The 22109-nt window shown below is 33.9% G+C and overlaps 5 protein-coding genes across 5 annotated transcripts; 2 read left to right on the top strand and 3 right to left on the bottom strand.

The window, feature by feature from the left end:
• Positions 1-275: 275 nt before the first annotated feature.
• On the bottom strand, positions 276-1317 carry LOC107363953 (uncharacterized). The gene is made up of 4 exons (XM_015931232.3): positions 1157-1317; positions 954-1080; positions 675-887; positions 276-525 (listed from the first exon to the last, which is right to left on the bottom strand). Exons 1-4 carry the CDS (start codon positions 1236-1238, stop codon positions 408-410), a joined length of 540 nt encoding a protein of 179 aa, XP_015786718.1. The 5' UTR covers positions 1239-1317; the 3' UTR covers positions 276-407.
• Positions 1318-4639: 3322 nt separating this feature from the next.
• On the top strand, positions 4640-5634 carry LOC107363948 (uncharacterized). The gene is made up of 4 exons (XM_015931230.3): positions 4640-4764; positions 4841-4967; positions 5034-5249; positions 5398-5634. Exons 1-4 carry the CDS (start codon positions 4683-4685, stop codon positions 5510-5512), a joined length of 540 nt encoding a protein of 179 aa, XP_015786716.2. The 5' UTR covers positions 4640-4682; the 3' UTR covers positions 5513-5634.
• Positions 5635-6349: 715 nt separating this feature from the next.
• On the top strand, positions 6350-8844 carry LOC107364326 (beta-1,3-galactosyltransferase 5-like). The gene has a single exon (XM_015931663.3). The coding sequence runs from the start codon at positions 6462-6464 to the stop codon at positions 7482-7484; it is 1023 nt and encodes a 340-aa protein (XP_015787149.1). The 5' UTR covers positions 6350-6461; the 3' UTR covers positions 7485-8844.
• A 226-nt stretch (positions 8845-9070) lies between these two features.
• LOC107363941 (vacuolar protein sorting-associated protein 26C) lies at positions 9071-10973 on the bottom strand. Its single transcript, XM_015931226.3, has 7 exons — positions 10747-10973; positions 10538-10681; positions 10207-10356; positions 9972-10136; positions 9689-9866; positions 9497-9622; positions 9071-9421 (listed from the first exon to the last, which is right to left on the bottom strand). The coding sequence occupies exons 1-7, from the start codon at positions 10801-10803 to the stop codon at positions 9339-9341; spliced, it is 903 nt and encodes a 300-aa protein (XP_015786712.1). The 5' UTR covers positions 10804-10973; the 3' UTR covers positions 9071-9338.
• A 285-nt stretch (positions 10974-11258) lies between these two features.
• On the bottom strand, positions 11259-21666 carry Vps13D (vacuolar protein sorting 13D). Its single transcript, XM_015931425.3, has 4 exons — positions 21269-21666; positions 13206-21145; positions 12965-13111; positions 11259-12876 (listed from the first exon to the last, which is right to left on the bottom strand). Exons 1-4 carry the CDS (start codon positions 21363-21365, stop codon positions 11455-11457), a joined length of 9606 nt encoding a protein of 3201 aa, XP_015786911.2. The 5' UTR covers positions 21366-21666; the 3' UTR covers positions 11259-11454.
• Positions 21667-22109: the final 443 nt, after the last annotated feature.

Here is a 22109-nt window from a genome sequence, read left to right as displayed (position 1 = left end):
TCGACATTAAATTGCAATTTCAGCATAATTTTGAACATTTTTTACAATAGTGTAGCCTATTTGATTCCAAATCCAGACTGAATAATAAAAGATCCAAAGCAAAACTAAACCTTTAACCTGCTTTAACCTTTGTTTAAACATTATTCTCTCAGAAACAATAATTCCATAAAAGTTTTAACCAATTTTCAGAAATTTATTTTTTATCCCAAAATTTATGTGACCGAAAAAATTTTGAAACGTTTTTGGTCCAAGCGCAATAATTGTGACACAAAAAGTTGTTGCATTTACTTAATATATTTTATTAGACTTTAATTAAAAATGAATTTTTTTGACTTTACAGTTTGCATATTTGAATATCATATTCAATCTAAATTGAAAATTGTCTCAATTTCGGTTTCACACGATACTCAATAAGTTTGTTCTATTACCATGGGCCCACAAGCGTGGAATGAAGCTCCATCGGCATGTGCAATTCCAATGGGTTGAGTTGGTGGACAGAATTTCTGCAGTCTATGCCTGTTAATACTGTAATAAAGAAAAGGTATTAATAATAAGTGTTAGTTAATGATTAGTTTATGTGTAACTTGTGTCTGTGATTTTTTTAGGAAACATTTGATTTGATTTTCAAAAAGTTTACACAAAATAGGGAATTATGATTTGATTGAAGATCTTACCGTTCTGGATAACCGTAAATAACAGGTTCCGAAGTTGTATACCAATATTCAAGAACAATTTCATCGAAGTAGATGGATGGTTTTGCGGTTGCAAAATCTGGACTGTTTGGAGTAGCCAAAGTCCATGAGAGGTAAACAGATTTGATATTTGGAAACCAAATGGACGATTTAATTTCACCAGTGTATCTGCTATTCATGGTAAGATTAACAGCACTAGAAAATAAAGAAAAATTAAATGGCAATTGTTTACATGAATTAAATGAACCAATGTAGACTTACCGTGGTGTCAATATAAAGTCTTCTGTTGTCTCTTCACCAATTCTGACCACAGAAAGCTTGAGTTTACCTTCATGAGCTGAGAATTTGGTTGATCCTGAGGTTTGGACAGCCACATTGTAGTAGAATGCTAAAGAAGAAATGATTCACATTATTGAACAATAATTAATTGTAAAACTAATTTAAACCTGAAAATGTATCAATACCTTGGTCAGCATTAACAATGTAAGAGATGTTGGCGAAAAAAACTATTGCCAAGGCAAAAGCTGAAACTTGATAAGTCATCATTTTGAAGAGAAATCTGATTTATGTTGTTATTTCAATTTGTTTGAATCAATACAATTTTGTTCGTTTGTCTTCTGGTTTTAATATAAAAAATTATCTAAAGATCTACTCGATCCTCCTCCTTCAATTAATAATCTTTGTTACTGGCAGGAAAAATAATTTGATTTTTTACCAGATTTCTGCCCATTATCATGATTTAATCAATTCACACAATGGTGATTTAATTATTGTCAGTTCGATTTTAAGTTAAATTTCAGGGCATTATTTCAAACGCACTCAGAGAAACAATTTATCGCTAATCTGACAATTTATCTGTGTAGTTTGTTAGATTTGATCACATGCGATAATATTTCCAAGGATTGACTTTCTCTTATCAATTCTGCTGACAATCCAAACTGATTGTGTTTACGTTCATCAGGTATGAACAGTAATGTTTTGGACTAATTTTTCAAAATTAAATTGCACAGTTAGACTAGACTCACAGGCCACATTCAATCACCAAAATAAAGCTGAAATTGCCAAGAATGTGTGGTTAAAAAATTAATTAATTTCGGGAAAATCTTTATAAGTGATGGCCCTAAATGAACAAAGGCATCAAAATCTGATTTTTCCTTTCGTAAAAACCCATATACAGGGTTATCTACCGGTAGTGGTAATGTTTTAGTGAACAATTTCTCTTCGCCTCTACCGCTTTATTGTTATGACAACAGTTGCTATGTAAGCTTAAATTTGGAATACTTTATGTTAATTTTATGATAATTAGAATAACTTTTGATTTTGTGAAATGCCAGCCCAAAAATTCAGTGCCAACGACATTGGTCGAATCAAATCCTTTTTAGAACTTGGATACTCCTTTTCTGTTATTCAAAGTATTTTCAAAAAAGAAGGAATAGTAATTTCGAAAGCCCATCTATCTAACATTAAAAATAATAGATCATCTTCATCATCGAACTATTATGTGAAAGTTGGCCGTGAATCGTTTGGAACGCTTACAAAGCAACAATTAGCGACACTTAAAAGAATGATGAAGAAATCGAATCCACCAACATATGCTGACATGGCTAAGCATTTCGATACAACAATCGATGTCATCAGATATGCTGTTCGAGAAAAAATTGATTTAAAAAAGGTCAAAAAGCCAAAAAATCATCGATTAACAGCTGCAAACGTTGAAAAAAGACGACGACGATCATGGCCTTTGTATACCAAGTTAAAGTGCAATCAATGGGAGAAATTCATCACCAGTGACGAAGCTTGGTTCTACATTGATGATACTAACAAAACTAGGCCGATTCAATGGATTGAACGTGACCAAACTCGTCGAGATTGCTCACCGTTAACTGAGAATCGACACAAAAAAGGTGTTATGGTTTGGATTGGTATGTCGGCTCGTGGATTGACCGAACCAATTTTTGTGGAACCAGGAGCTAAAATCAATGCTCAATATTATATAAGTGCCATATTAACACCCTTTATTAATGATTTAGCCCCTAAACTTTTCCCCGAAAATGATTATATATTCCACCAAGACTCTGCGCCCTCTCATACTGCTAAAGTGACCTTAGATTTTTTAAATTCGAAAAATATTCAGTTTATTCCCCCCTCAGAACATACTCCTACTAGCCCAGATGCCGCTCCATGCGATTTTTTCCTATGGGGCTACTTAAAAAGTCAGGTCGCTAAGCGAAAAGCAACAACGATCACAGGTTTAAAAAAGATTATTAGAGATGAGGTCAAAAAAGTCCCTCTAGCAATGATACAGAGTGCAATGAAATCTTGGCCTAAACGTCTTCGAGAAATATACTATGCCAAAGGTCATAATATTGAAAATTAGTTATGTAAATATTGTTAAGTTAATTTAAAATTAAAATTAAAATTGTTCACTAAAACATTACCACTACCGGTATATACAATTTATCTATGTAGTTTGTTAGATTCGATCACATGCGATAATATTATATTTCCAAGATTTTACAATGAAACTCATTCTTACTAAAACTATGTAACTTTTGATACATAACCAGAAAATGGTCTTATAATTGAGAAATTACATTGCTTTTCCGTAAAACAAATCAAATTCAATTCTAAATTAAATCGATCGCTTTTTGTGACCCCTCTGAATTGAATTATTCATTAATAGTAATGAATGAAATTGGTGAAAGAATGATAATTGTAGATGATAGTGTTCCCAGAATACTGAGACTCAAAGTTTTCCGGACAAAGGCCAAAATTAAGAGAACTGTTGAAAAAACGAAAAAAGTATTAAATGCATGATGTGTACCAACAATTTTTAATGGAAAATTTCAGCTCACTCACTCTTACGTTCACAAAAAGCGATCGATTAAATAAAAAATTGATTCAAACATCGATTCTGATTTGTTTTACGAAAAGCAAATGTAATTACTCAATATAAGACTATTTTCTGATTAAGCATCAAAAGTTACATGGTTAAAATGAGTTTCATTGAAAAATCTAGTTTCATAATTGAAACGGTGATCGAAATAGGAAAGTCATATTTTTTGTAGTTCTTAAATTAATTACAACCAGCTTGGTTGCAGTTAAGTTGTTTGTCAGTTTACCGAAGCTGCCACTAGTCTTAAGTCGAAAAATATGCATTGGCTAAGTTCGGCTTATACGGATGTTCCTACAGCCTTACCCATTTTCAACTTTAAACACACTGAAATACTTTCTAAGATCCAGATACACTTTCCTTTCTCATTTCAGGTTTTTTTCTGTTGATGAAGTTCTGATCTTTCATTTGGTAATAATCTCTTGAAATGTTCGAAATCTAAGTCCTTTTTTGAAAAGTTTTTTTTCAATTGAAAATATATGGTTTTGCACGAAAGGTAAAATCAGCTTTTGATGCCTTTGTTCATTTAAGGCCATAACTTATAAAGTTTTGCCCGAAATTAATTAATTTTTTAACCACACATTCTTGGCAATTTCAGCTTTATTTTGGTTATTGAATGTGGCCTGTGAGTCTAGTCTAACTGTGCAATTTAATTTTGAAAAATTAGTCCAAAACATTACTGTTCATACCTGATGAACGTAAACACAATCAGTTTGGATTGTCAGCAGAATTGATAAGAGAAAGTCAATCCTTGGAAATATTATCGCATGTGATCAAATCTAACAAACTACATAGATAAATTGTTTCTCTGAGTGCTTTTGAAATAATGAACCTGAAATTTAACTCAAAATCAGACTGGCAATAATTAAATCACCATTGTTCGAATTGATTAAATCATGATAATGGGCAGAAACATTGGAAAATCTGGTAAAACATCAAATTATGATTCCTGCCAGTAACAAAGATTATTAATTGAAGGAGGAGGATCGAGTAGATCTTTAGATAATTTTTTATATTTAAACCAGAAGACAAACGAACAAAATTGTATTGATTCAAACTAATTGAAATAACAACATTAAATCAGATTTCTCTTCAAAATGATGACTTATCAAGTTTCAGCTTTTGCCTTGGCAATAGTTTTTTTCGCCAACATCTCTTACATTGTTAATGCTGACCAAGGTATTGATACATTTTCAGGTTTAAATTAGTTTTACAATTAATTATTGTTCAATAATGTGAATCCTTTCTTCTTTAGCATTCTACTACAATGTGGCTGTCCAAACCTCAGGATCAACCAAATTCTCAGCTCATGAAGGTAAACTCAAGCTTTCTGTGGTCAGAATTGGTGAAGAGACAACAGAAGACTTTATATTGACACCACGGTAAGTCTACATTGGTTCATTTAATTCATGTAAACAATTGCCATTTAATTTTTCTTTATTTTCTAGTGCTGTTAATCTTAACATGAATAGCAGATACACTGGTGAAATTAAATCGTCCATTGGGCTTGCAAATATCAAATCTGTTTACCTCTCATGGACTTTGGCTACTCCAAATAGTCCAGATTTTGCGACCGAAAAACCATCCATCTACTTCGATGAAATTGTTCTTGAATATTGGTATACAACTTCGGTACCAGCTGTTATTTACGGTTATCCAAAACAGTAAGATCTTCAATCAAATCATCATTCCCTATTTTGTGTAAACTTTGTGAAAATCAAATCAAATGTTTCCTAAAAAAATCACAGAAACAAGTTACACATAAACTAATCATTAACTGATTATTATCATTAATACCTTTTCTTTTTACAGAATTGAAGGGCATAGACTGCAGAAATTCTGTCCATCAACTCAACCTATTGGAATTGAACATGCCAATGGAGCTTCATTCCACGCTTGTGGGCCCATGGTAGAACAAACTTATTGAGTATCTTATGAAACCGAAATTGAGACAATTTTCAATTTAGATTGAATATGATATTCAAATATGCAATTTGTAAGGTCAAATGAATCCAAAGTCTAATAAAATATATTAAGTAAATGCAACAACTTTTTGTGTCAAAATTTTTGCGCTTGGACAAAAAACGTTTCAAAATTTTGTCATAAAAAATAAATTTCTGAAAATTGGTTAAAACTTTTATGGAATTATTATTTCTGAGAGAATCATGTTAAACAAAGGTTAAAGCAGGTTGAAGGTTTAGTTTTGCTTTTGATGTTTTATTATTCAGTCTGGATTTGGAATCAAATAGGCTACACTATTGTAAAAAAATGTTCAAAATTAGGTTTAATTCAATTTGTGCATAAATGTGACGATTGTGTCTTTTATAATAGTAAAAACCCTTTTAATGTGCGACTACACTCTAATGTACCATTTGTTTAAATGGTGCCTGTGGCGCAATCGATTAGACAATAATATCCCCGTCAGAAGATAGTTCAGGTTCAATTTGGTGATTATTGTTTGCATCCAAAGATCCATTTAATGATAAAAACAAAAAGGTAGCTATGGTTGCCATAGTTTGTGTTAACGCCGCAAATAAGTATAATTTTATGATAAAAACCTTAAAATTGTTAAAGGTGTTGAGGTAATGTTGGCGTATTGATTATTTTTCATCTCTAACTTCTATGTTCTTCTGAAAATTTGAAATATTCATATTAAATCAGCCCTACTGTGGCTAATAATTGAAATAAAATCAAATGTAATTTCAAAGTTTGAATGAGACATTTGAAAAGCGCAGAAACAAATAGATTAAATCAAAAAAATTGATAAGGATTGTTATGATGTCTAGATTCCTGTATTTCTGGTGATTCATTTTATTCATTGGATTATCAGTTTGATTTGAACAAGAAAAGACTCAATTTCCTAATGATTTCTTAATATGTTTGCTTTATTGCGATACCTAAAAGGTTTGAAAGCTTCCCTGTCAAGATTAAAAGATTATCAAACGCGTTTTACTCTCGTTATTGTATTCCTTTTGGTTTACAATTTAAACTGGTTTGATACTGCATTCAAGGAAGTATTCATCTACAGTCGAACTGGGCGTTGGTGCCCTCGGTGTTCACCGAAAGCATTCATCGACCGTGACCTCATCAACTTAACAGATCAATATATCATCAACAAACCGCATCTTTGTGAAGATTCTATGCCTTTGGCATTTATCATGGTAACTTCAAGTGTAGGATCAAAAAGCCGCCGAGATCAAATACGAGCGACATGGATGAAAGAAGCTACAGCAGCAGGAATGAAAGTCTTGTTCTCATTGGGATCTTTAGCGATTCATGGTGATAGCAAAGAAATTTCAATGGAGAATGAGATGCATCAAGATATTGTTCAATTGAGTTTTGTCGATGATTGGAGGAACTTGACTCTAAAGACAATCGCTAGTCTTTCATGGTTCAAAAACTATTGTAGTCACGCCAAGTACTATATTAAAGTGGACGATGATGCTGTGATAAACGTCGCCAATTTGGTTACTAACTTAGCTACTTATACAAATTCAAATGCCATTATTGGACATCTACTTAAATCGAATGTTCCTTGTTTTGTTTGGTGGAAACAGCGACATTGTATGCCTTCTGATCAGCACTTCAAATTGGATTATCTCGACCGTTATCCTCCTTACCCTGCTGGTCCCATGTACGTTATCACTCAAGCTGCTGTGATGCTTTTAGTCGACCATGTTAAAGTGACCTCACAAAAAGATCTGTATTTTTTAGAAGATGTGTACATAACTTTGCTGGCCCGCGAAATCGGCATCGATGTAATTGATGATCCACAATTTTTATTCTGCTCTCAACTTAATGAGCGAAATTTCGAAGAAAAGATTGCAAATGCTATCGTCATCTATGATTGCTCGGCTAAACAGCTCAATACTATCTGGTCCTTAATTCAACGTGATTGACATTCAAGGGAAAAAAGCTGAAATTGACAGCAAGAAAGTTTGAAAACACTATAAATTGCCGTAAATTGTGGTTGGATCTTGAGCATTTCTTAGGACTTTCTCACATCTTTTTAAAAACTATTTTTATTATACCAAGAAAGATCTACCGAATAAAAGAGTTTTGCTGAAACCATTTCCATGATACATGAATGATACTAATGACTTACATTACTCAATGTCATTGGACGATGAATTTAATGATTTATTCACATTGATTCCAGCAAGACTCCGATAATTGGTGCGAATGGATGGAAACCATTGCAAGAAAGCAAGTCAGTGATGATTGGGGAAAAGCTGAAACGGAAAGAATTTAATTCTGCCATAAAGAATGGCCTTATATGTCGCAAATTGTTATAGTGTTGGCACGATTCCAAATCTCACATTCTTAATTGATAATTATTCCCATTGAATCTATTTTTTGCTAAATGTGATGACAATATTTTACGCCAGGAATAACACTTATTTTATTTTACACCACTAAAAGATCTCTTCAATAAAACAGTTAAGCTGAATGAACTTCCATGAATGATTCTTGGCTTATACAAGCACCAATAAACAGAATCCTAAAAATGACAAAAAAAGCTTCAATCATTCAAATCAATATCGATATTGACTCGTTTTTTAATAATTTTTATTGTAATTAATCAACAAAACTACATTCTTTGGTATTCATCCTTTGACCTGTACCTTCTAAATAACCACACTAAAGCTACAATTAAATGGATACCAAACACGACACAACAAATCGCAATGATAATTATTAATTCCGTTGACAATCCTCGAAACGAAATATCATTTTCGAAGTAAACAGGATTTCCATTTAAATAAATGGACACAGCGGAATTACCATCTTTAAGGTTAACAGACAATGATTTGGTTCGCAATTTCAAAGGAATACTCCAAGAACAACTTTTTTCATCACTTTTTTTGGCTTTCACCAGACTGGTTACATCTTGAGTAATGGGCCCACCTTTAAGGTATGCTTCAAGTGTATTCATAGACAAATCACAAGTTACAGTTAACTCGATTGAATAGGATTTTTGAAGAACCACTGAAACTGTTGAAGCATTTTCAACGTTCACTTTAACATTGAAGTCAACTCTAGATGAGTGTGCTTTCAATGTAAGACTACACTCTGAAGTACCATGTGCATCAATGGTGGACTGTGGATCAATTGATGGGACAATATACTCGCCAGAAGATAGTTCAGGTTCAATTTGGTGGTTACTAGTTGCACTCAGTAATTCACTCAATGATAGAGACAAAACGGTAACAATTAAAAAGTAGTTCATTTTTCAAAATTTTAAAATAATTTCACAAAGATTTCAATTCAATATGAATGTAAACACGAGTTTACTTTTAATTTATATCAATTTTTTCATGTACATCTCTTGCCATTGCTAAATTTAATTGAATTTATGATGTATTGAATCACATTGTGTTTTCTGTTAAATTAGATTATGACAAAATAATATGCAAGGTTTAGTCATTTATGCAGTAATTAAAATCACGAGCTGATTGACGATTAACTCATTTCAAAAAAATAATTGATTGCACATTTGGATGTTTTTTATTAGTGGAAATTTGATTATTTTTCATATTCTTAAATCATATTTATATTTTCAATTGATTTAGCCTCCAAAAAATTATTAGTTTAAAAATTATCTTAAAGATTCATTTTTTACAATACATTCGTTTCTTAATTTAAAAAAGTATCAAAAATATCAAACTGCTCCAGGCTGCAATTGATTTTTAGACTGCCTGCGTTCATTTGTATTTCATTATTCGGTGGCAATAAGTGTATCTTTGACACGCTCAAAATCGAACTAATTTGATGGGAAAATTTTCAGTAATCAAATGATTATCTTCGAATATAACAATCACGTTCACCTCGAATTCTGGAAATAAACAGTAATTAAGAAGATATGAATAAGTATATTAGTAGACTGAGTCTTTATCATGATCAGTCTTACCTATTTTAAAGTTGCTAGTTATAAGAGTTGGGCATGAAAATAGACGGGGAAATATCATATAAATTGGAATAGGAACTCCGCGGCAAATGTCTCCATCTCCGATTTGAATGTTTTGTATTTCAGTTGCTGCAATGGATAAATTACAATGTGAATATGTAAACAGTTAATAATAAAATTAGATTGAAATATTACCATCTCGAGCGTAACCTTCAGCACAGCCACATGTTTCAACTCGGACTAATTGTAATTCAATACTTCTAATTGGGATTTCACATTCTTCGATAACGAGTTCACCGGTAAAAGGATCGGTTAGCTTGCAAATAGTGTTGCTAAGTGTACCTTTAACACGAAAGGAAGGAACTTTACGTTTCTGTGAGGAAAAAATAAAAGAAATATTTTACGTATTAGTAATAAAGATTTAACAAATCAATGACAGAGAGCTGTTGTAATTGATTGCTTGAATAATGGTACGTACATCTTTGACATTCTGGAGCGATTCTGGAGTGATTGTAAAACTGGTAGGCCTTGTTTCTGAAGTTACCGGTTCTGTATCTTTCCTTTCTGTTTCAATCATAAACTCGACACATTTGGACAAGTCCTTGTTTAGCATGGATCTTTTAACTTCACACCGAAGTAAATACTGTAAATTTACAAAAAATATATTGAGTTTTAGCATTAACCAGTCATTCAAATAAAAAATCACAAATAACCTGAATAGTTATGAATACTCCGTGATATGTTTCGTAAAGGGTCTTGTTAGTCTTTGGACGCAGAGGAAGTTCAAACGCAATGTCAGTCTTTCCTGCCGGTAAATAACCACCTTTAGCGATCTCAACTGAATAGTTTATTAATGGCACTGGCTTGATTGAAAAATGGAAAGATAAAAGACATGAGATAGATAGTGATTACATCGAGTGAAAGGTCAAAGAGAGGAAGAGAGAGAACAAGAAACGATGGCAGGTGGATACTCAGTTCAATGTCTCGATTAACGAGGGCATAATTTTCTGGTAGTATTAATTAATAAATTAATTTATGCATTACTTTGACTGAATTGTAAAAGGCATCAATAATCCCGACATTCTTGGAACTATATTGCATTTTGACCAATCCTTCAACTGTCAAAGCGATCCCTTCGTGACGAGACTCATTTTTACAGTCAAAGCTGATAACACCAGTTAAATTTTCCTGTGAAAATATATTAAGAAGATTAAGATTAAGCATAGAAGTGGAAAATTTGAATAAATACTTACACCTTGGTGAAATATTTTATTAGAGCGTTTCAATTTGATATCAAAGTTAGTTGTCATTTTTCACTTCACTACAGTTAAAGCTCAAGAAACGTTCAATGTGAAAATTTCAATTTTAGTAAATAAAATTTATAAATAATTAAAGATTGAATTTCAACTTAATTTGATTAATTGAACATAATCACAAACAGACAAGACGATTTTATGTTATGTTGACACACCAGTTGTAATGTTTTGTTTGTATGTGGATCAGCTGATTTTGAGTCTTATTCGTTTATTCATCTATCATTGTAAGAGTTGTGTAAATGTTTCGGAAATCTTAGATTATTATCCTGATACCATCGTAATATTCTAGTTACATATAATTTATTACAAAATTATTTCAATTTAAAATTTTTAAATGCTCCAAATAGAATTGGTAATATTTTTTGGTTAAAACGTTAGCTGGGAATAAGCAGTTGAAATATTCTGGCTGATATGATACATTGAAATACAAATGAATTTGTGAGCAAGAGTTCTTGAAGAGTCAAAAATTATGTTTTATTCAGACATTCATACAGTGTTTAAAGTTCCAAAATTGCAAACAAAGAAGCCATTCATTTGAACTGTCAATCCAAAGTAACTAGAAAAATATTACTATTAGAAAAAGATAGCGAGAGGAAGATGGAGAAGGATGAGATGCGGAAAAATTGTTGGTTTCCAGATTGTTCATTAAGAAAGAATGATATAATGATTCTCTTGGTACGATGCTTTTGCAAAATTAATAAGCTGTGTAGCCTCAGTGGCTAGTTGTTCAGATTGACAACGTATCTTGGGCTTTGTTGATCCTAGTTCAGCTAGTTGGTGATAACTTCCATAACATTGTGGACAGCTTTCATCAGTAACCACTAAAACTAAATATGAACGAGACGATGTCCCTGTTGGACTTCCGAATTGAGTAGCAGTTTCACATCTTTGCAGGAATTCAAAGCTAACTGATATTTGTCCTTTTCCACGATCATCCGGATTCTCAGTCCATGTAATCAAATGAATTTTATGACTTGAAATGAATAGAGCTGCATCTGCTCGAAGCATTTTGAAACTAATGAAAAGCTCGTCATCGTCTTTATCGTTTAACATGGTTGATTTGTAGAAAAATTCTTGTCCTCTTGATTGTTCAAGAGAGTAATGTGGCAAAAGTGAACCCGGACCATGAACTGAGAACCTTTGTCTAGGCGGCCTGATTCTACGTACTTGGGACCATGAAGTGTTAGAAATTTTTCGACTTGTGTCACGAACAGCAATTGCTGCACTAGTAGCGAAGTCAAGCATCCCTACGGCGGGTTTAGTTATCGTACCTAAAAGTCCTTTACCAAAACCACTGAAGAAACCACCAACTCCTCCTTCATTCACTGCACCTTCATATGTTTGTGTAATTATACTGGTAAAGCCCCCCAAAATACCAACACCTAAACCTTTGATTCCAGCCTTTAAATGGTCATTCGATTCATGTTTTATTCTTTTTCTGATTTCTTGATGACGATCATCCATGGTTACTACACCAAGTCCATCCGATAAAACAGAAGTAAATTTAGCCGTTGAGTCGGATATGCCATGAGCCAAATTCAAGATGAGTCCACCAACATTACCTTCATTGATTAATTCAGATAAGCCATCAGTTACATCATTAACAAATCCTAATGGGTTTCCAAGAAAATCAAACGATCCTAAAATTTTGGCAGCTTGACCTCTTAATTGTCGATGATAATGACTAACAATTCCTTCGATTAAAAATCTAAATGTTTCCAGGGAATAATTTTTACGGAACGGCAAAAGGCCAATTTTTGCATCTTCAAAACGTATCAAACGTAAACGCAGTTTTTTCTTAATTAGTGACAATTTAGGAGGCAAATGACTAGATGTAAGAACACTAAGTTTCACGTTGTCCAATTTAATTTGAAGATTTGAAAAATAAAGTCGCGGTGATTTAGCAATTGCTGAAGTAATCGCTTTGTGAACATTTTGATCTTCCTTTTCATCGTCAACCAACTCTGATTCAGATTCCAGTTTTGGATAACCAAGAAATTCGTAAAATTTCAACATCAAAAGTTCTTCAAGATTCAAACCAATATCCTTTATAGTAATTTGAACATCCTAGATAAATAAGATACAAAAAAGGTTATTCAGAGAATTGAAATAAGCAAATTGAAAAAGTAAATTGATTGATCAGACTCTAATTTACCTCGAAAAATTGAGCTTCAACTTTAGGAAGAATTAATTTATGTATAAAAATATGTAAGGCTGGAAGTCCAGATAAGGGATTATTTTCTTCCAATTCCATCGTATGAAAGATCACTGGTTTTTCGGCTTCAATTATCTGATTATCAGCCTGTATTTTATGTAGAGAAAAAAATTGAAACAAATGATTAGAAAATATAAATAAATAAAACAAATATAAAATTATGGGAACATGCTATAATTACCTGAAAATATCTGACTGAACAGTTTATGCGATGCTCGAATACCTTGTATTGATATTCTAAGACAACTTCATTGAAAAATAAATACACTATTTCCTCATTATACTGATTGACAAGGGAAAAGCCAACATTCGAAGGTTTTACAACAATATTGAATTCAATTTTCGTTCTTTCCGAAGAGGCCCGACTTTTAGATGCTGCTATCGATGGTATATTTGATGATCTTAAAGTAGACCTAGAAGAGCTTGGTGGTATATTACGAACATCCATAACCTGTAAGACTCGAGAGGGTCCATCAGTGCAGACTTGAACCGATAATAGACCAGACCCTTTGCGCATCTTTTGAGTTGATAAGGCTTGTTCGAAGGGAATTCCATTGGAAAATTTTGCATATGTGATTGGCTGAGGTGGTCCTAAGACAACATCATTTCCAATAAATAAACCAAGGAAACCGTCTTTAGGTTGCACATAAAGACCTGGATGTTCACAACTAAGTCTTCCGTCTTGAGTAAAGTTCCAATATTGAGTGAGACTTCGTTTATTATCGATACTTCTCAAAACTAAACTTGAATATTGACCAGGATAAGCACAATGAGCTTCAATGTCAAGAACAAAAGATACTCCTTCATTTTTACTGCCCGATTTGCGAGGATCTTTAGGAGGTGATGAGCCTTCATGTAATAATCGACGGTACTGATCCATGCGCCATAATTGTGATCGTCTACCAGGTTCTTTGCGGTTAATTATCACTTTGCGGCTACCCTCAGGTACATCGAGAACCAATTGCATAGATTTAATGTCTTGATCGTCAAATTGTTGAACAGAAACATCGTTCTCTGATTCTTGGACAGAAAGAAATGTGCCTGAAAAGGCAATGTAGAAAAAGTTCTCATAGGAAAGATTATCTCCTGGACGAAGAGAGTTGAGATCATAAGTTGCAGAGCAACCACCGGGTGCAGATACAGTTAGATGAGGCTTTAAGGTTGATTCATCCCAAGCATAGGGAACCGATGATTTAGGTTTCACAGTTGTTTTCATCCATGCTTGAGAAGTATTGGTCTGATAAAATTCAATGGGAACTTCAGAGAAATTGTCTACTCTAATAGGCGGCGGAAGGTTTCCTGGGTCACTAAAGATGATGAATGATGTTGCTCCTTGAGCCAGAATTTCCAAACGAATGAAATGAGATTTACCCTGGGAGTCACGAACATTAAGATAGAAAGATGAATTATTTGAAACTGCAAATCCACCTGACCAATGACAGCCGTTAGATAAAGAGGCAAGACGGACACAGACGAGACGATCCTGATCACTCCGTGGCCAGTGAAAGGCGACATTAGAATTGGGCAGAACAGAGATTAAATTTTCTTTGCTATCAGATTCAGATAGTGTTGCATATTTTTGCGTTATTTCCAAGCTAAAAGAGCTTGAATTTTCAATCTGATATCTGGGCGAGAGTGTTACAACATAAGTATCTCGATAACGGCCTTTACCAGGACGAACTTCAATACCAATTTCATATACTTTATCAGGTCTACGAGGATCACTCGAGGCTATTCTGAGTTTTCTAACAGTTGTGCCTTTTTGCAAATAAAATGGGTTACACCAACGAGTTCTGCCAAATGACTTTCCAAGTCTCATGACACAAGCAAAAGATGATTCAGGCTCATAGAAAGAGAAGAGAAGAGGTGATATACTTCGAGCAATCTCATGTTCTTCAAATTGACCGCTGGCTTCTTTGTCCGCAGATTCCTGCTTCAAAATTAATGGTAAACCAGTTCTATTGACGAACCAAAAAGGAGACAAAATATTGATTGAAATAGCATATGGACTATTATTGTTCAATGATATTTGAGCCAATAAATTGAGAGGGCGATCCTTTTTATCAAATAACTCTATTCTAGCAAGAAAATCATTGATAAAATTCGGTCCAATGACTAGTGGAGAACATTTCGGGTAATTGTCCAAATTAAAGCTTAGTGAGAATTCTTTACTTGTGTCAATGTATTGAAGCGATGTTGTTCCGCCGGGCTTGATTGAGCCTTCTTCTGGATAGTTTTTAGCTCGATAACGCAATTCAAACGGTAATAGATTACAAAGTTGTAAAGGTGGTAACAAAGAGATCTGATGAGCAGGCAGGACACGGCTAGAACGGAATCCAGTTCCTTTTGATCGTTCCTCAGTGGGAAAATTTTCTCGACTCACACTTGAAACAAATTTGTAGATTGGAGAGCCAGTGTACGAGCTATGTTGTTCTTTTGTAATAGTTATTGGAGTACAAATCAGTAATTCTGAAGAAGCATCACTCATTCGGCGAACATGTTCCCAAATTATTGGAGTTTCACACATGTTTACGCCAATATCACATGGACGAGCAAAGATTTTACTTCTGATGAGATGAAGCGGGACTGGTACAACAGTTTGTGGCATAACGTACATTGAAGAGTCACTAAAAGTACCGAATTTAACCTCCATGGAATTATTGGTGCCATTGTATAACATTAAAGCTGAGCGTACAGTAATCAATTTTCGAGCATTACTCTCCAGAGTTATATCAAAAACAATTCGAGCTGTTTCATATCGAACATTTTCTGGCTTAGCTTCACGAAAGTATTTACCAACTTTGTCAACGGAAACGGGGAAAATTGGCTGCCAACCGTCAATTTGAACAACAATTTTATGAGACTTCAATAGATGTGAGTCTTGATGTCGAGCTTTAGCTGGGCCATCAAAAGTAAATGGTACGATAGCGTTTGCTTTGACTACAACCCAACCTTTGTTTGATTTTGTCCGTGAAGAACTGATATTGAATCCCTTTCTATTGATAGGTCCAAATGAAAAAGTGGCATTATTATCCATTGTTGATGATAAATGTTCACCAACATTTGATGTTACCAGCGTAAATCTCATATCACAGCCACTCTCATTTTTTATGGCAAACGGAATGAATGGGGATCGGCGACGAACTGGTTGTTGTTTTTGTTGAGAAAGCAAGTTGTACTCATCAATCCAAGAGGTGAAAACAGATTTATAAAGCTCAAGGCAAGTGTTGGTTATTACAAGATTGAGAGAGTCGGATGAATTAATTTCAACGGATAACTTTTTAAGGCAGTCTTTATCATCCTTTTCCAAATTCCATCCGATTGATGTTTGCCATTTTTCCAGAATCGGTTGCCATCCTGATAAAGCTCTATTAAAGTAATCTCCTGTCATTTCAAATTTAGCTGATCCCATCAATTCAGTGCGAAATTTTTGCCACAAATCAATATGAGTAAAACGAACCTCAAATAGTGGTACATCAGTATCTTTACAATCGTCAATCAAACAAAATATACAAGAACCAATTTGCAAGCTAATAGTTTCAAAATTAAATTTACTAAATCGACTGACTCGTTTGGCTGGACGGATAATCGAAAGCGCTTCATCTGTAGGTGAAAGACTAGAAGGGGAACGGACACTGTGAGTTAACCAAATAGCTGCTTCGTTGATATTTCCTTTACAGTTTTCCAGTGCTTGAATACACTCTGACTCTTTGAAGCCCATGCTCTGAAGTTGACTAATGTGAGGTGGTAAGGCGTAGACAGAATCATTTAAATTATTTAATGGGTCATTACTAACGTTATGTTTAGGAGATGAAGATGATTTGGAAAGAACTTTGGTCTGGGTTGGAAGAGAATTAAGTATTTTGGTGAAAAGAAAAATATCCTTATAAGAAAGACGCAAACTAATCTCTGAGACATCGAAAACAAGAACAACCTCTTCTCTATGACCAGTTTCTTTTTTACTAAACGGATGGTGAATAACTTTGGGTGCCATATCAATTGTTACATTAAGTGGATCCACGATAGACAAGGCTGTTTCTTCTTCTACTCCAAGAACACAGGAGAAAACTTCCACTCCTTCAAGGGTACAGTTGAAGGGTTCAGGATGGGTTAAATCAGTGGCTAAATTGAGAATCGCTGTTCCTTTTAAGATTACAGCATTTGTATCTTCTATTGAACAGTTTTCTACTACAACAAGCTCCGTGTCAGTTATATTGAACTTAAGCTCAAAATCTGGTAAACGATCTTCATCGACATTCAATAGTTGATTTGCATAACTAGAATTGGCAGTTTGCTGAAAATATGCTGTTGGTGTCTTTTGAAAGTTGATAGGTTGAGATAAAAAATCACTCATCTCTTTGAACCAGTCAAATATTGCCATAACTCTCATGTTGTTTAGAAGAATTGTTAAGCAAACATGATTCCGTTTACTGCGATAATGAATTTCAACTTGTAATGGTGTAGCTGATAGACCTTTCTTAGCTGGTTGAAGGATACCGGGAAAAACATTTGGAGATTCCTCTTTGCATCGATTAAGATATCTAGCATCTATTATTTTAATCTCTTGAGAAACAAGATCGATGTCTTTGCTCGAATCGGTGAAACTTTCGATAGAGAGACGTGAAGAAAGAAAATCTATACGAGCAATACTGTTCTGATTTGACGAATAATCCATTGAGCCATCGACAATCTCGAGTGAAACATTTTTGAGATCCAAATGTATGGCCATTGATGTCCAGATACGGTTTGGCAAAAGAATGTTGAGTCCCTCTCCTTCAATAATAGGTTGGTGTGGTGCTATATGGTCCATTGGTTCACCCAAATTGTTATCCAATACTCCTCGGATAAGTTGATATCTTGGAGAATCTATAGTGCATCGAACTGCCGACACTTTACCTAACATTGAAATGTCTGGTAGAGAATGATTGAATTCTGCCTCCAAATTTCGCTCTATTTGTAAAGAGAAAATGAACCTTTCTTTCAAAATACGACCAGGAAGTCGTTTAACACGGAAAGAGGGAAAATCTAAAACACCTTCCTCATAGTTCTCATCATAATTTACATCAGTATACTTATTGGTTTTCGGGTTGTATTTCTTCCTCACAACAAATCCTGAATACAGATCCATTTCAGGAAGTTGTACATCAATTACATCCAGCAAACATGGTTTAGGCTCTAAAAGACGAACATAGCCTGATACTAATGATTGAGAAGAAACACGAGTAATAACACCATATTTTTCTCTAACAGAGGCAGCAACCAAATCTGATTGAGTTAAACCGGATTTTTTGCAGACAGTTCCAATAGTTCCCGGTGAACCAGCATATAAAAACTTATTAGTCACAGTTAGCTGACCAAAATCAGCAACTAATACACTTTCACATAAATGATGAACAGGAATTATAATGACTGGTGCTGCTGCTTTTATATCCAAGGAAATTCTAGTTGATCGGTGAAGATTCATTAACACTTCTGGAGCTGACAGAGCTTTGATTTTAAGTTGAAGAATGTTGAATTGTTTCAAGAAATGCATAGTTTCGGTATAAAACCTTTGAGTGTGGACATATTGAACGGAGGCCATTTGAATTCGCAAATTCATGTCATATTCTCGTTTCATGGTCTCATCTTCTTGACCATACTTGAAGAAAGTAAAATTGAGAGCTTCTTTCCCAGATGTGATGAATCTTTCTCGGTAAATTTCATTAAATTGGGTAAGATCAAGGATCGATAGCTTTTTCAGTTTCCCTTCCATCAAAACATTTCCATTATATTTGGAATAGAAGCATGAAAACCCATGAATGTTGGCTTTGGCAAGAGGTTGATCTTCAGGTTTGTTGAGAATAATCGATAGACGTCTAATGGTCAAGTCAATTTTACTATCAATTTCTAATTTTGATCCAGATTCTGAGGAGGATTGATCTTGTGAAGGTGAACTTGAAGATAAAAAGAAAGCCTTTAATCCGACATGATCAAGCTCTGACTCGTAACGTGATCGTTTTTCTGGCAATGGTTCAAAAAAGTTAAGAATCTTTGCCCATGTTTCTGGATTAATAATAGTCTCTAAACTGTTGAACTGAATGTTGACGAATCGGTGGTTTCGGTTGTACTTTGTCTCGAAAAGGGGAGAGTTTTCGTCGACAAAAAGAAAAGAAATTTTTACCAAAGTATTGTCTGGCTCTTCATTGTCATAATCTCCATCGTCATCTTCATCGTCATTATCAATATCATGATGAACTTGACTAATTTTTTTAGTAGAGTAATCATCTGATGTTGGTGAGCAAGGAGGTGTGCTCGGACAACTTGGTACAATATTATCCTCACTTGAAACTTTTCTTTTCTTGGATAATGGAATCTTATGCCGATATCGACGAGGTACCGAATAGGGCATCAAGTGATAAATATTTGACTTTTGAAGTTTAGTAGGAAGGGAAAAATGAGATGAAAGGCAAGAAAATGACATCTCTTGTGGTGAGGTTGGACATGAAGTTGATAGAAAATCAAATTTTCTTTCAGGTGAGCCTTTTGATTTACGACGTGGTCCTTTATATACTTCTGATGACATGATGAAACGATGAGTTGAATAATCAGGTACAAGTAAATCCTCCATAATTAAACTTTTTAACGTTATCTTGACTTTTGATTCATAAGAATGATATTTACTAAAATATAGAGCAAAATCTTGCATAACAATTTTCACTAAACTCTGATCACAACCATTCTCTCCAAGAGTAACCAGTTCGCAAGCTAATTGGGGAACCTGGAAATTCACAGCGATATTGCCAGCCTCTGGTTCTTCTGAATAACTAATGCTTAGTCTTGATGTTTCTCCAACTAACATTGCTGCTGGATCAGATCCTAAGTCGTCTGAAGTTGCAGTTTCCGAATACCACCAATTTAACCAATTTTGAAAAAATCCATTATTTTCATCACCTCCTCTTTTCACAGATAAATTTTCTTGATTCTTTTTGATATTGTGAAAAACTAATTCTCTTAAACAGGCAAGCTCTTCGTAGCTTAAATTTGTTTCGATTCGCTCTTTAATCTCCTCCATTTCTTTGGTAAGAGAATCAATTTCAGTTAGGTAAGAATAGTAGATATCTGTGTAATCTAAAATATCTTTAACACGCTGTATCAAAAATTTCCAGGTACAGGCTTGCTTTCTTTTACGATAAACATCCATATTGGCATTAATTGCATATTTCCACCAAGCTTTAGGGTTATCTTTAATAAGCCCTACAGGACGCCACCTTCGGTATTTCCATAGTTTTTTAGTTCTATTCAGAAATGAAGACCATTCTAACATCAATCGATACTGTACAAGAGTTAGTCGAAGAGGAAATTTTTCAAGCTGAAAGTCAAGCATAAAATTATCTGCAGTTTTGAAGAGATCATCAAAAGCATTTTGCTTGATTTGAGCTTTTCCATTTACGGAGCAAACAAGGTAATCGTGATCTTTTGTAGTTCCATCGGGTTCAACTTGCTTTTCTGAAAGTAGCCTCATTTGATCAATTAAACTTTCTAGCGATAAATTATCTATAAGAGTAACATTATTATCCCAATAAATATTGAATCCATCCAAAAGAACAGCTTTTCGAGCAATTCCACTCTTTTTCGGTGAGCCATCACTAGAATCATTTTCATCGGTAGTTTGTACATTTATACAAGAAATAACCAAGCCACAAGCAAACGGTGTTTTTGGTATGGACCAAGAGTCTTCGTATCTTATATGCACATTATTGATCTTGAGTTGAAGATTTTCAATAATAGATGATACCAAAGATGAGCCATATGAAAACCAATTGGAGTATGAGTAAGCATAATATGATTGACTTTCCTTAGACTCATATTGTGACTGGAATTTTCTTTCCAAAGCTTCTAATAAGGTCAATTTGTAATCTTGTTGTATTGCTTTCTCAAAATCTTCATGGTAAGAGAAATCTTTAATGGGTCCAGTCACGAGATACAAATCCTCCATCAGAATTAGCCATGGTTCAGTTCGGAATCGATATAAAGGCACCTTCAACCTTATTTTACCCACAAAGCCAGCTTTTATTTCAATTGGTAAATCCCAGTGGCGAAAAGCCTCGACTTTGAGAGGTAGTCCTTCAAGTTCAACTTCACCTAATGAAATGAAAAGAGATAGGATTGAAGTGAATTTCAAAATTCAGCAAAAAATAATAACAATACAGTTCAAATGTAGATATAAAAGTATGGAAAATTAAAATGAATCTAAAATAAACAAACCTTGATGCAAGGCAACGGATAACTGGTCAGTGTTGACATTACCAAAGTAGTCACCAATGTAAGAGTTTAATACCCAGGCCACCAACCTTTCCAGCATCTCGTAATATCAATTAAATTAAACTCTTCAATATTTTTAAGGTTTGGTTGACTTAGGTTGAATATGTGTTGATCAGCTGGGAAGAGTGTGATGTAAAGGAAATATAAGAGATGTACATGTTGTTACAAATATGAAGATAATGAGACAAAAATAATATTGATGAATGAAATAATTGGTCGACAAATATTAACAATATTAAGAATAATAAGAAATTTACAAAAAAATTAGAATGCAATAAAACCCGGTCTCAATATTTTCACATTGCATCACCAAAAATTTAGAAAGGGACAAATCTCAAGTTAGTTCAACTGTAGTGGCGCTAAACTCAACATCCAGAATTCATCTACAAATATGAACATAATTATTTAATATTTAATCATAGTAAAACAAATTTTAAAGACCTAATTATTTCATAATTGAAACTGTAAATAGTTCCAAGTTATTATGTAGAGTTATCACAGTTGTGATTAAAATGAGTTGAACTCATGGGCTGAGTATCATTTTAGCTGCTTCTTTTTCACAGTCACCTCTCAGGTACTGCACCTCTCGTGAAATAGCTTATTTACACTATTAGTCGGGCAGCATATGTCAATTTCAGTTTTAGTAATACAAGCCTCAAAAGATCCACCAATTATTTCATGATCCTTCCATGATCCAATGATTTTTGAATTTTCTTATCTTTTAAACCCATTTTATATAAACGTTACCTCTGATAAGTTTATTAAAACCTGTATTTATCAAGGA

Source organism: Tetranychus urticae, chromosome 3 (genome assembly GCF_039701765.1).
Source record: "Tetranychus urticae isolate SD_2017Ah chromosome 3, NJAU_TeUrti_SD_1.0, whole genome shotgun sequence".
Lineage (NCBI taxonomy): Eukaryota > Metazoa > Arthropoda > Arachnida > Trombidiformes > Tetranychidae > Tetranychus > Tetranychus urticae.
This window is presented reverse-complemented; position numbering and strand designations above follow the sequence as displayed.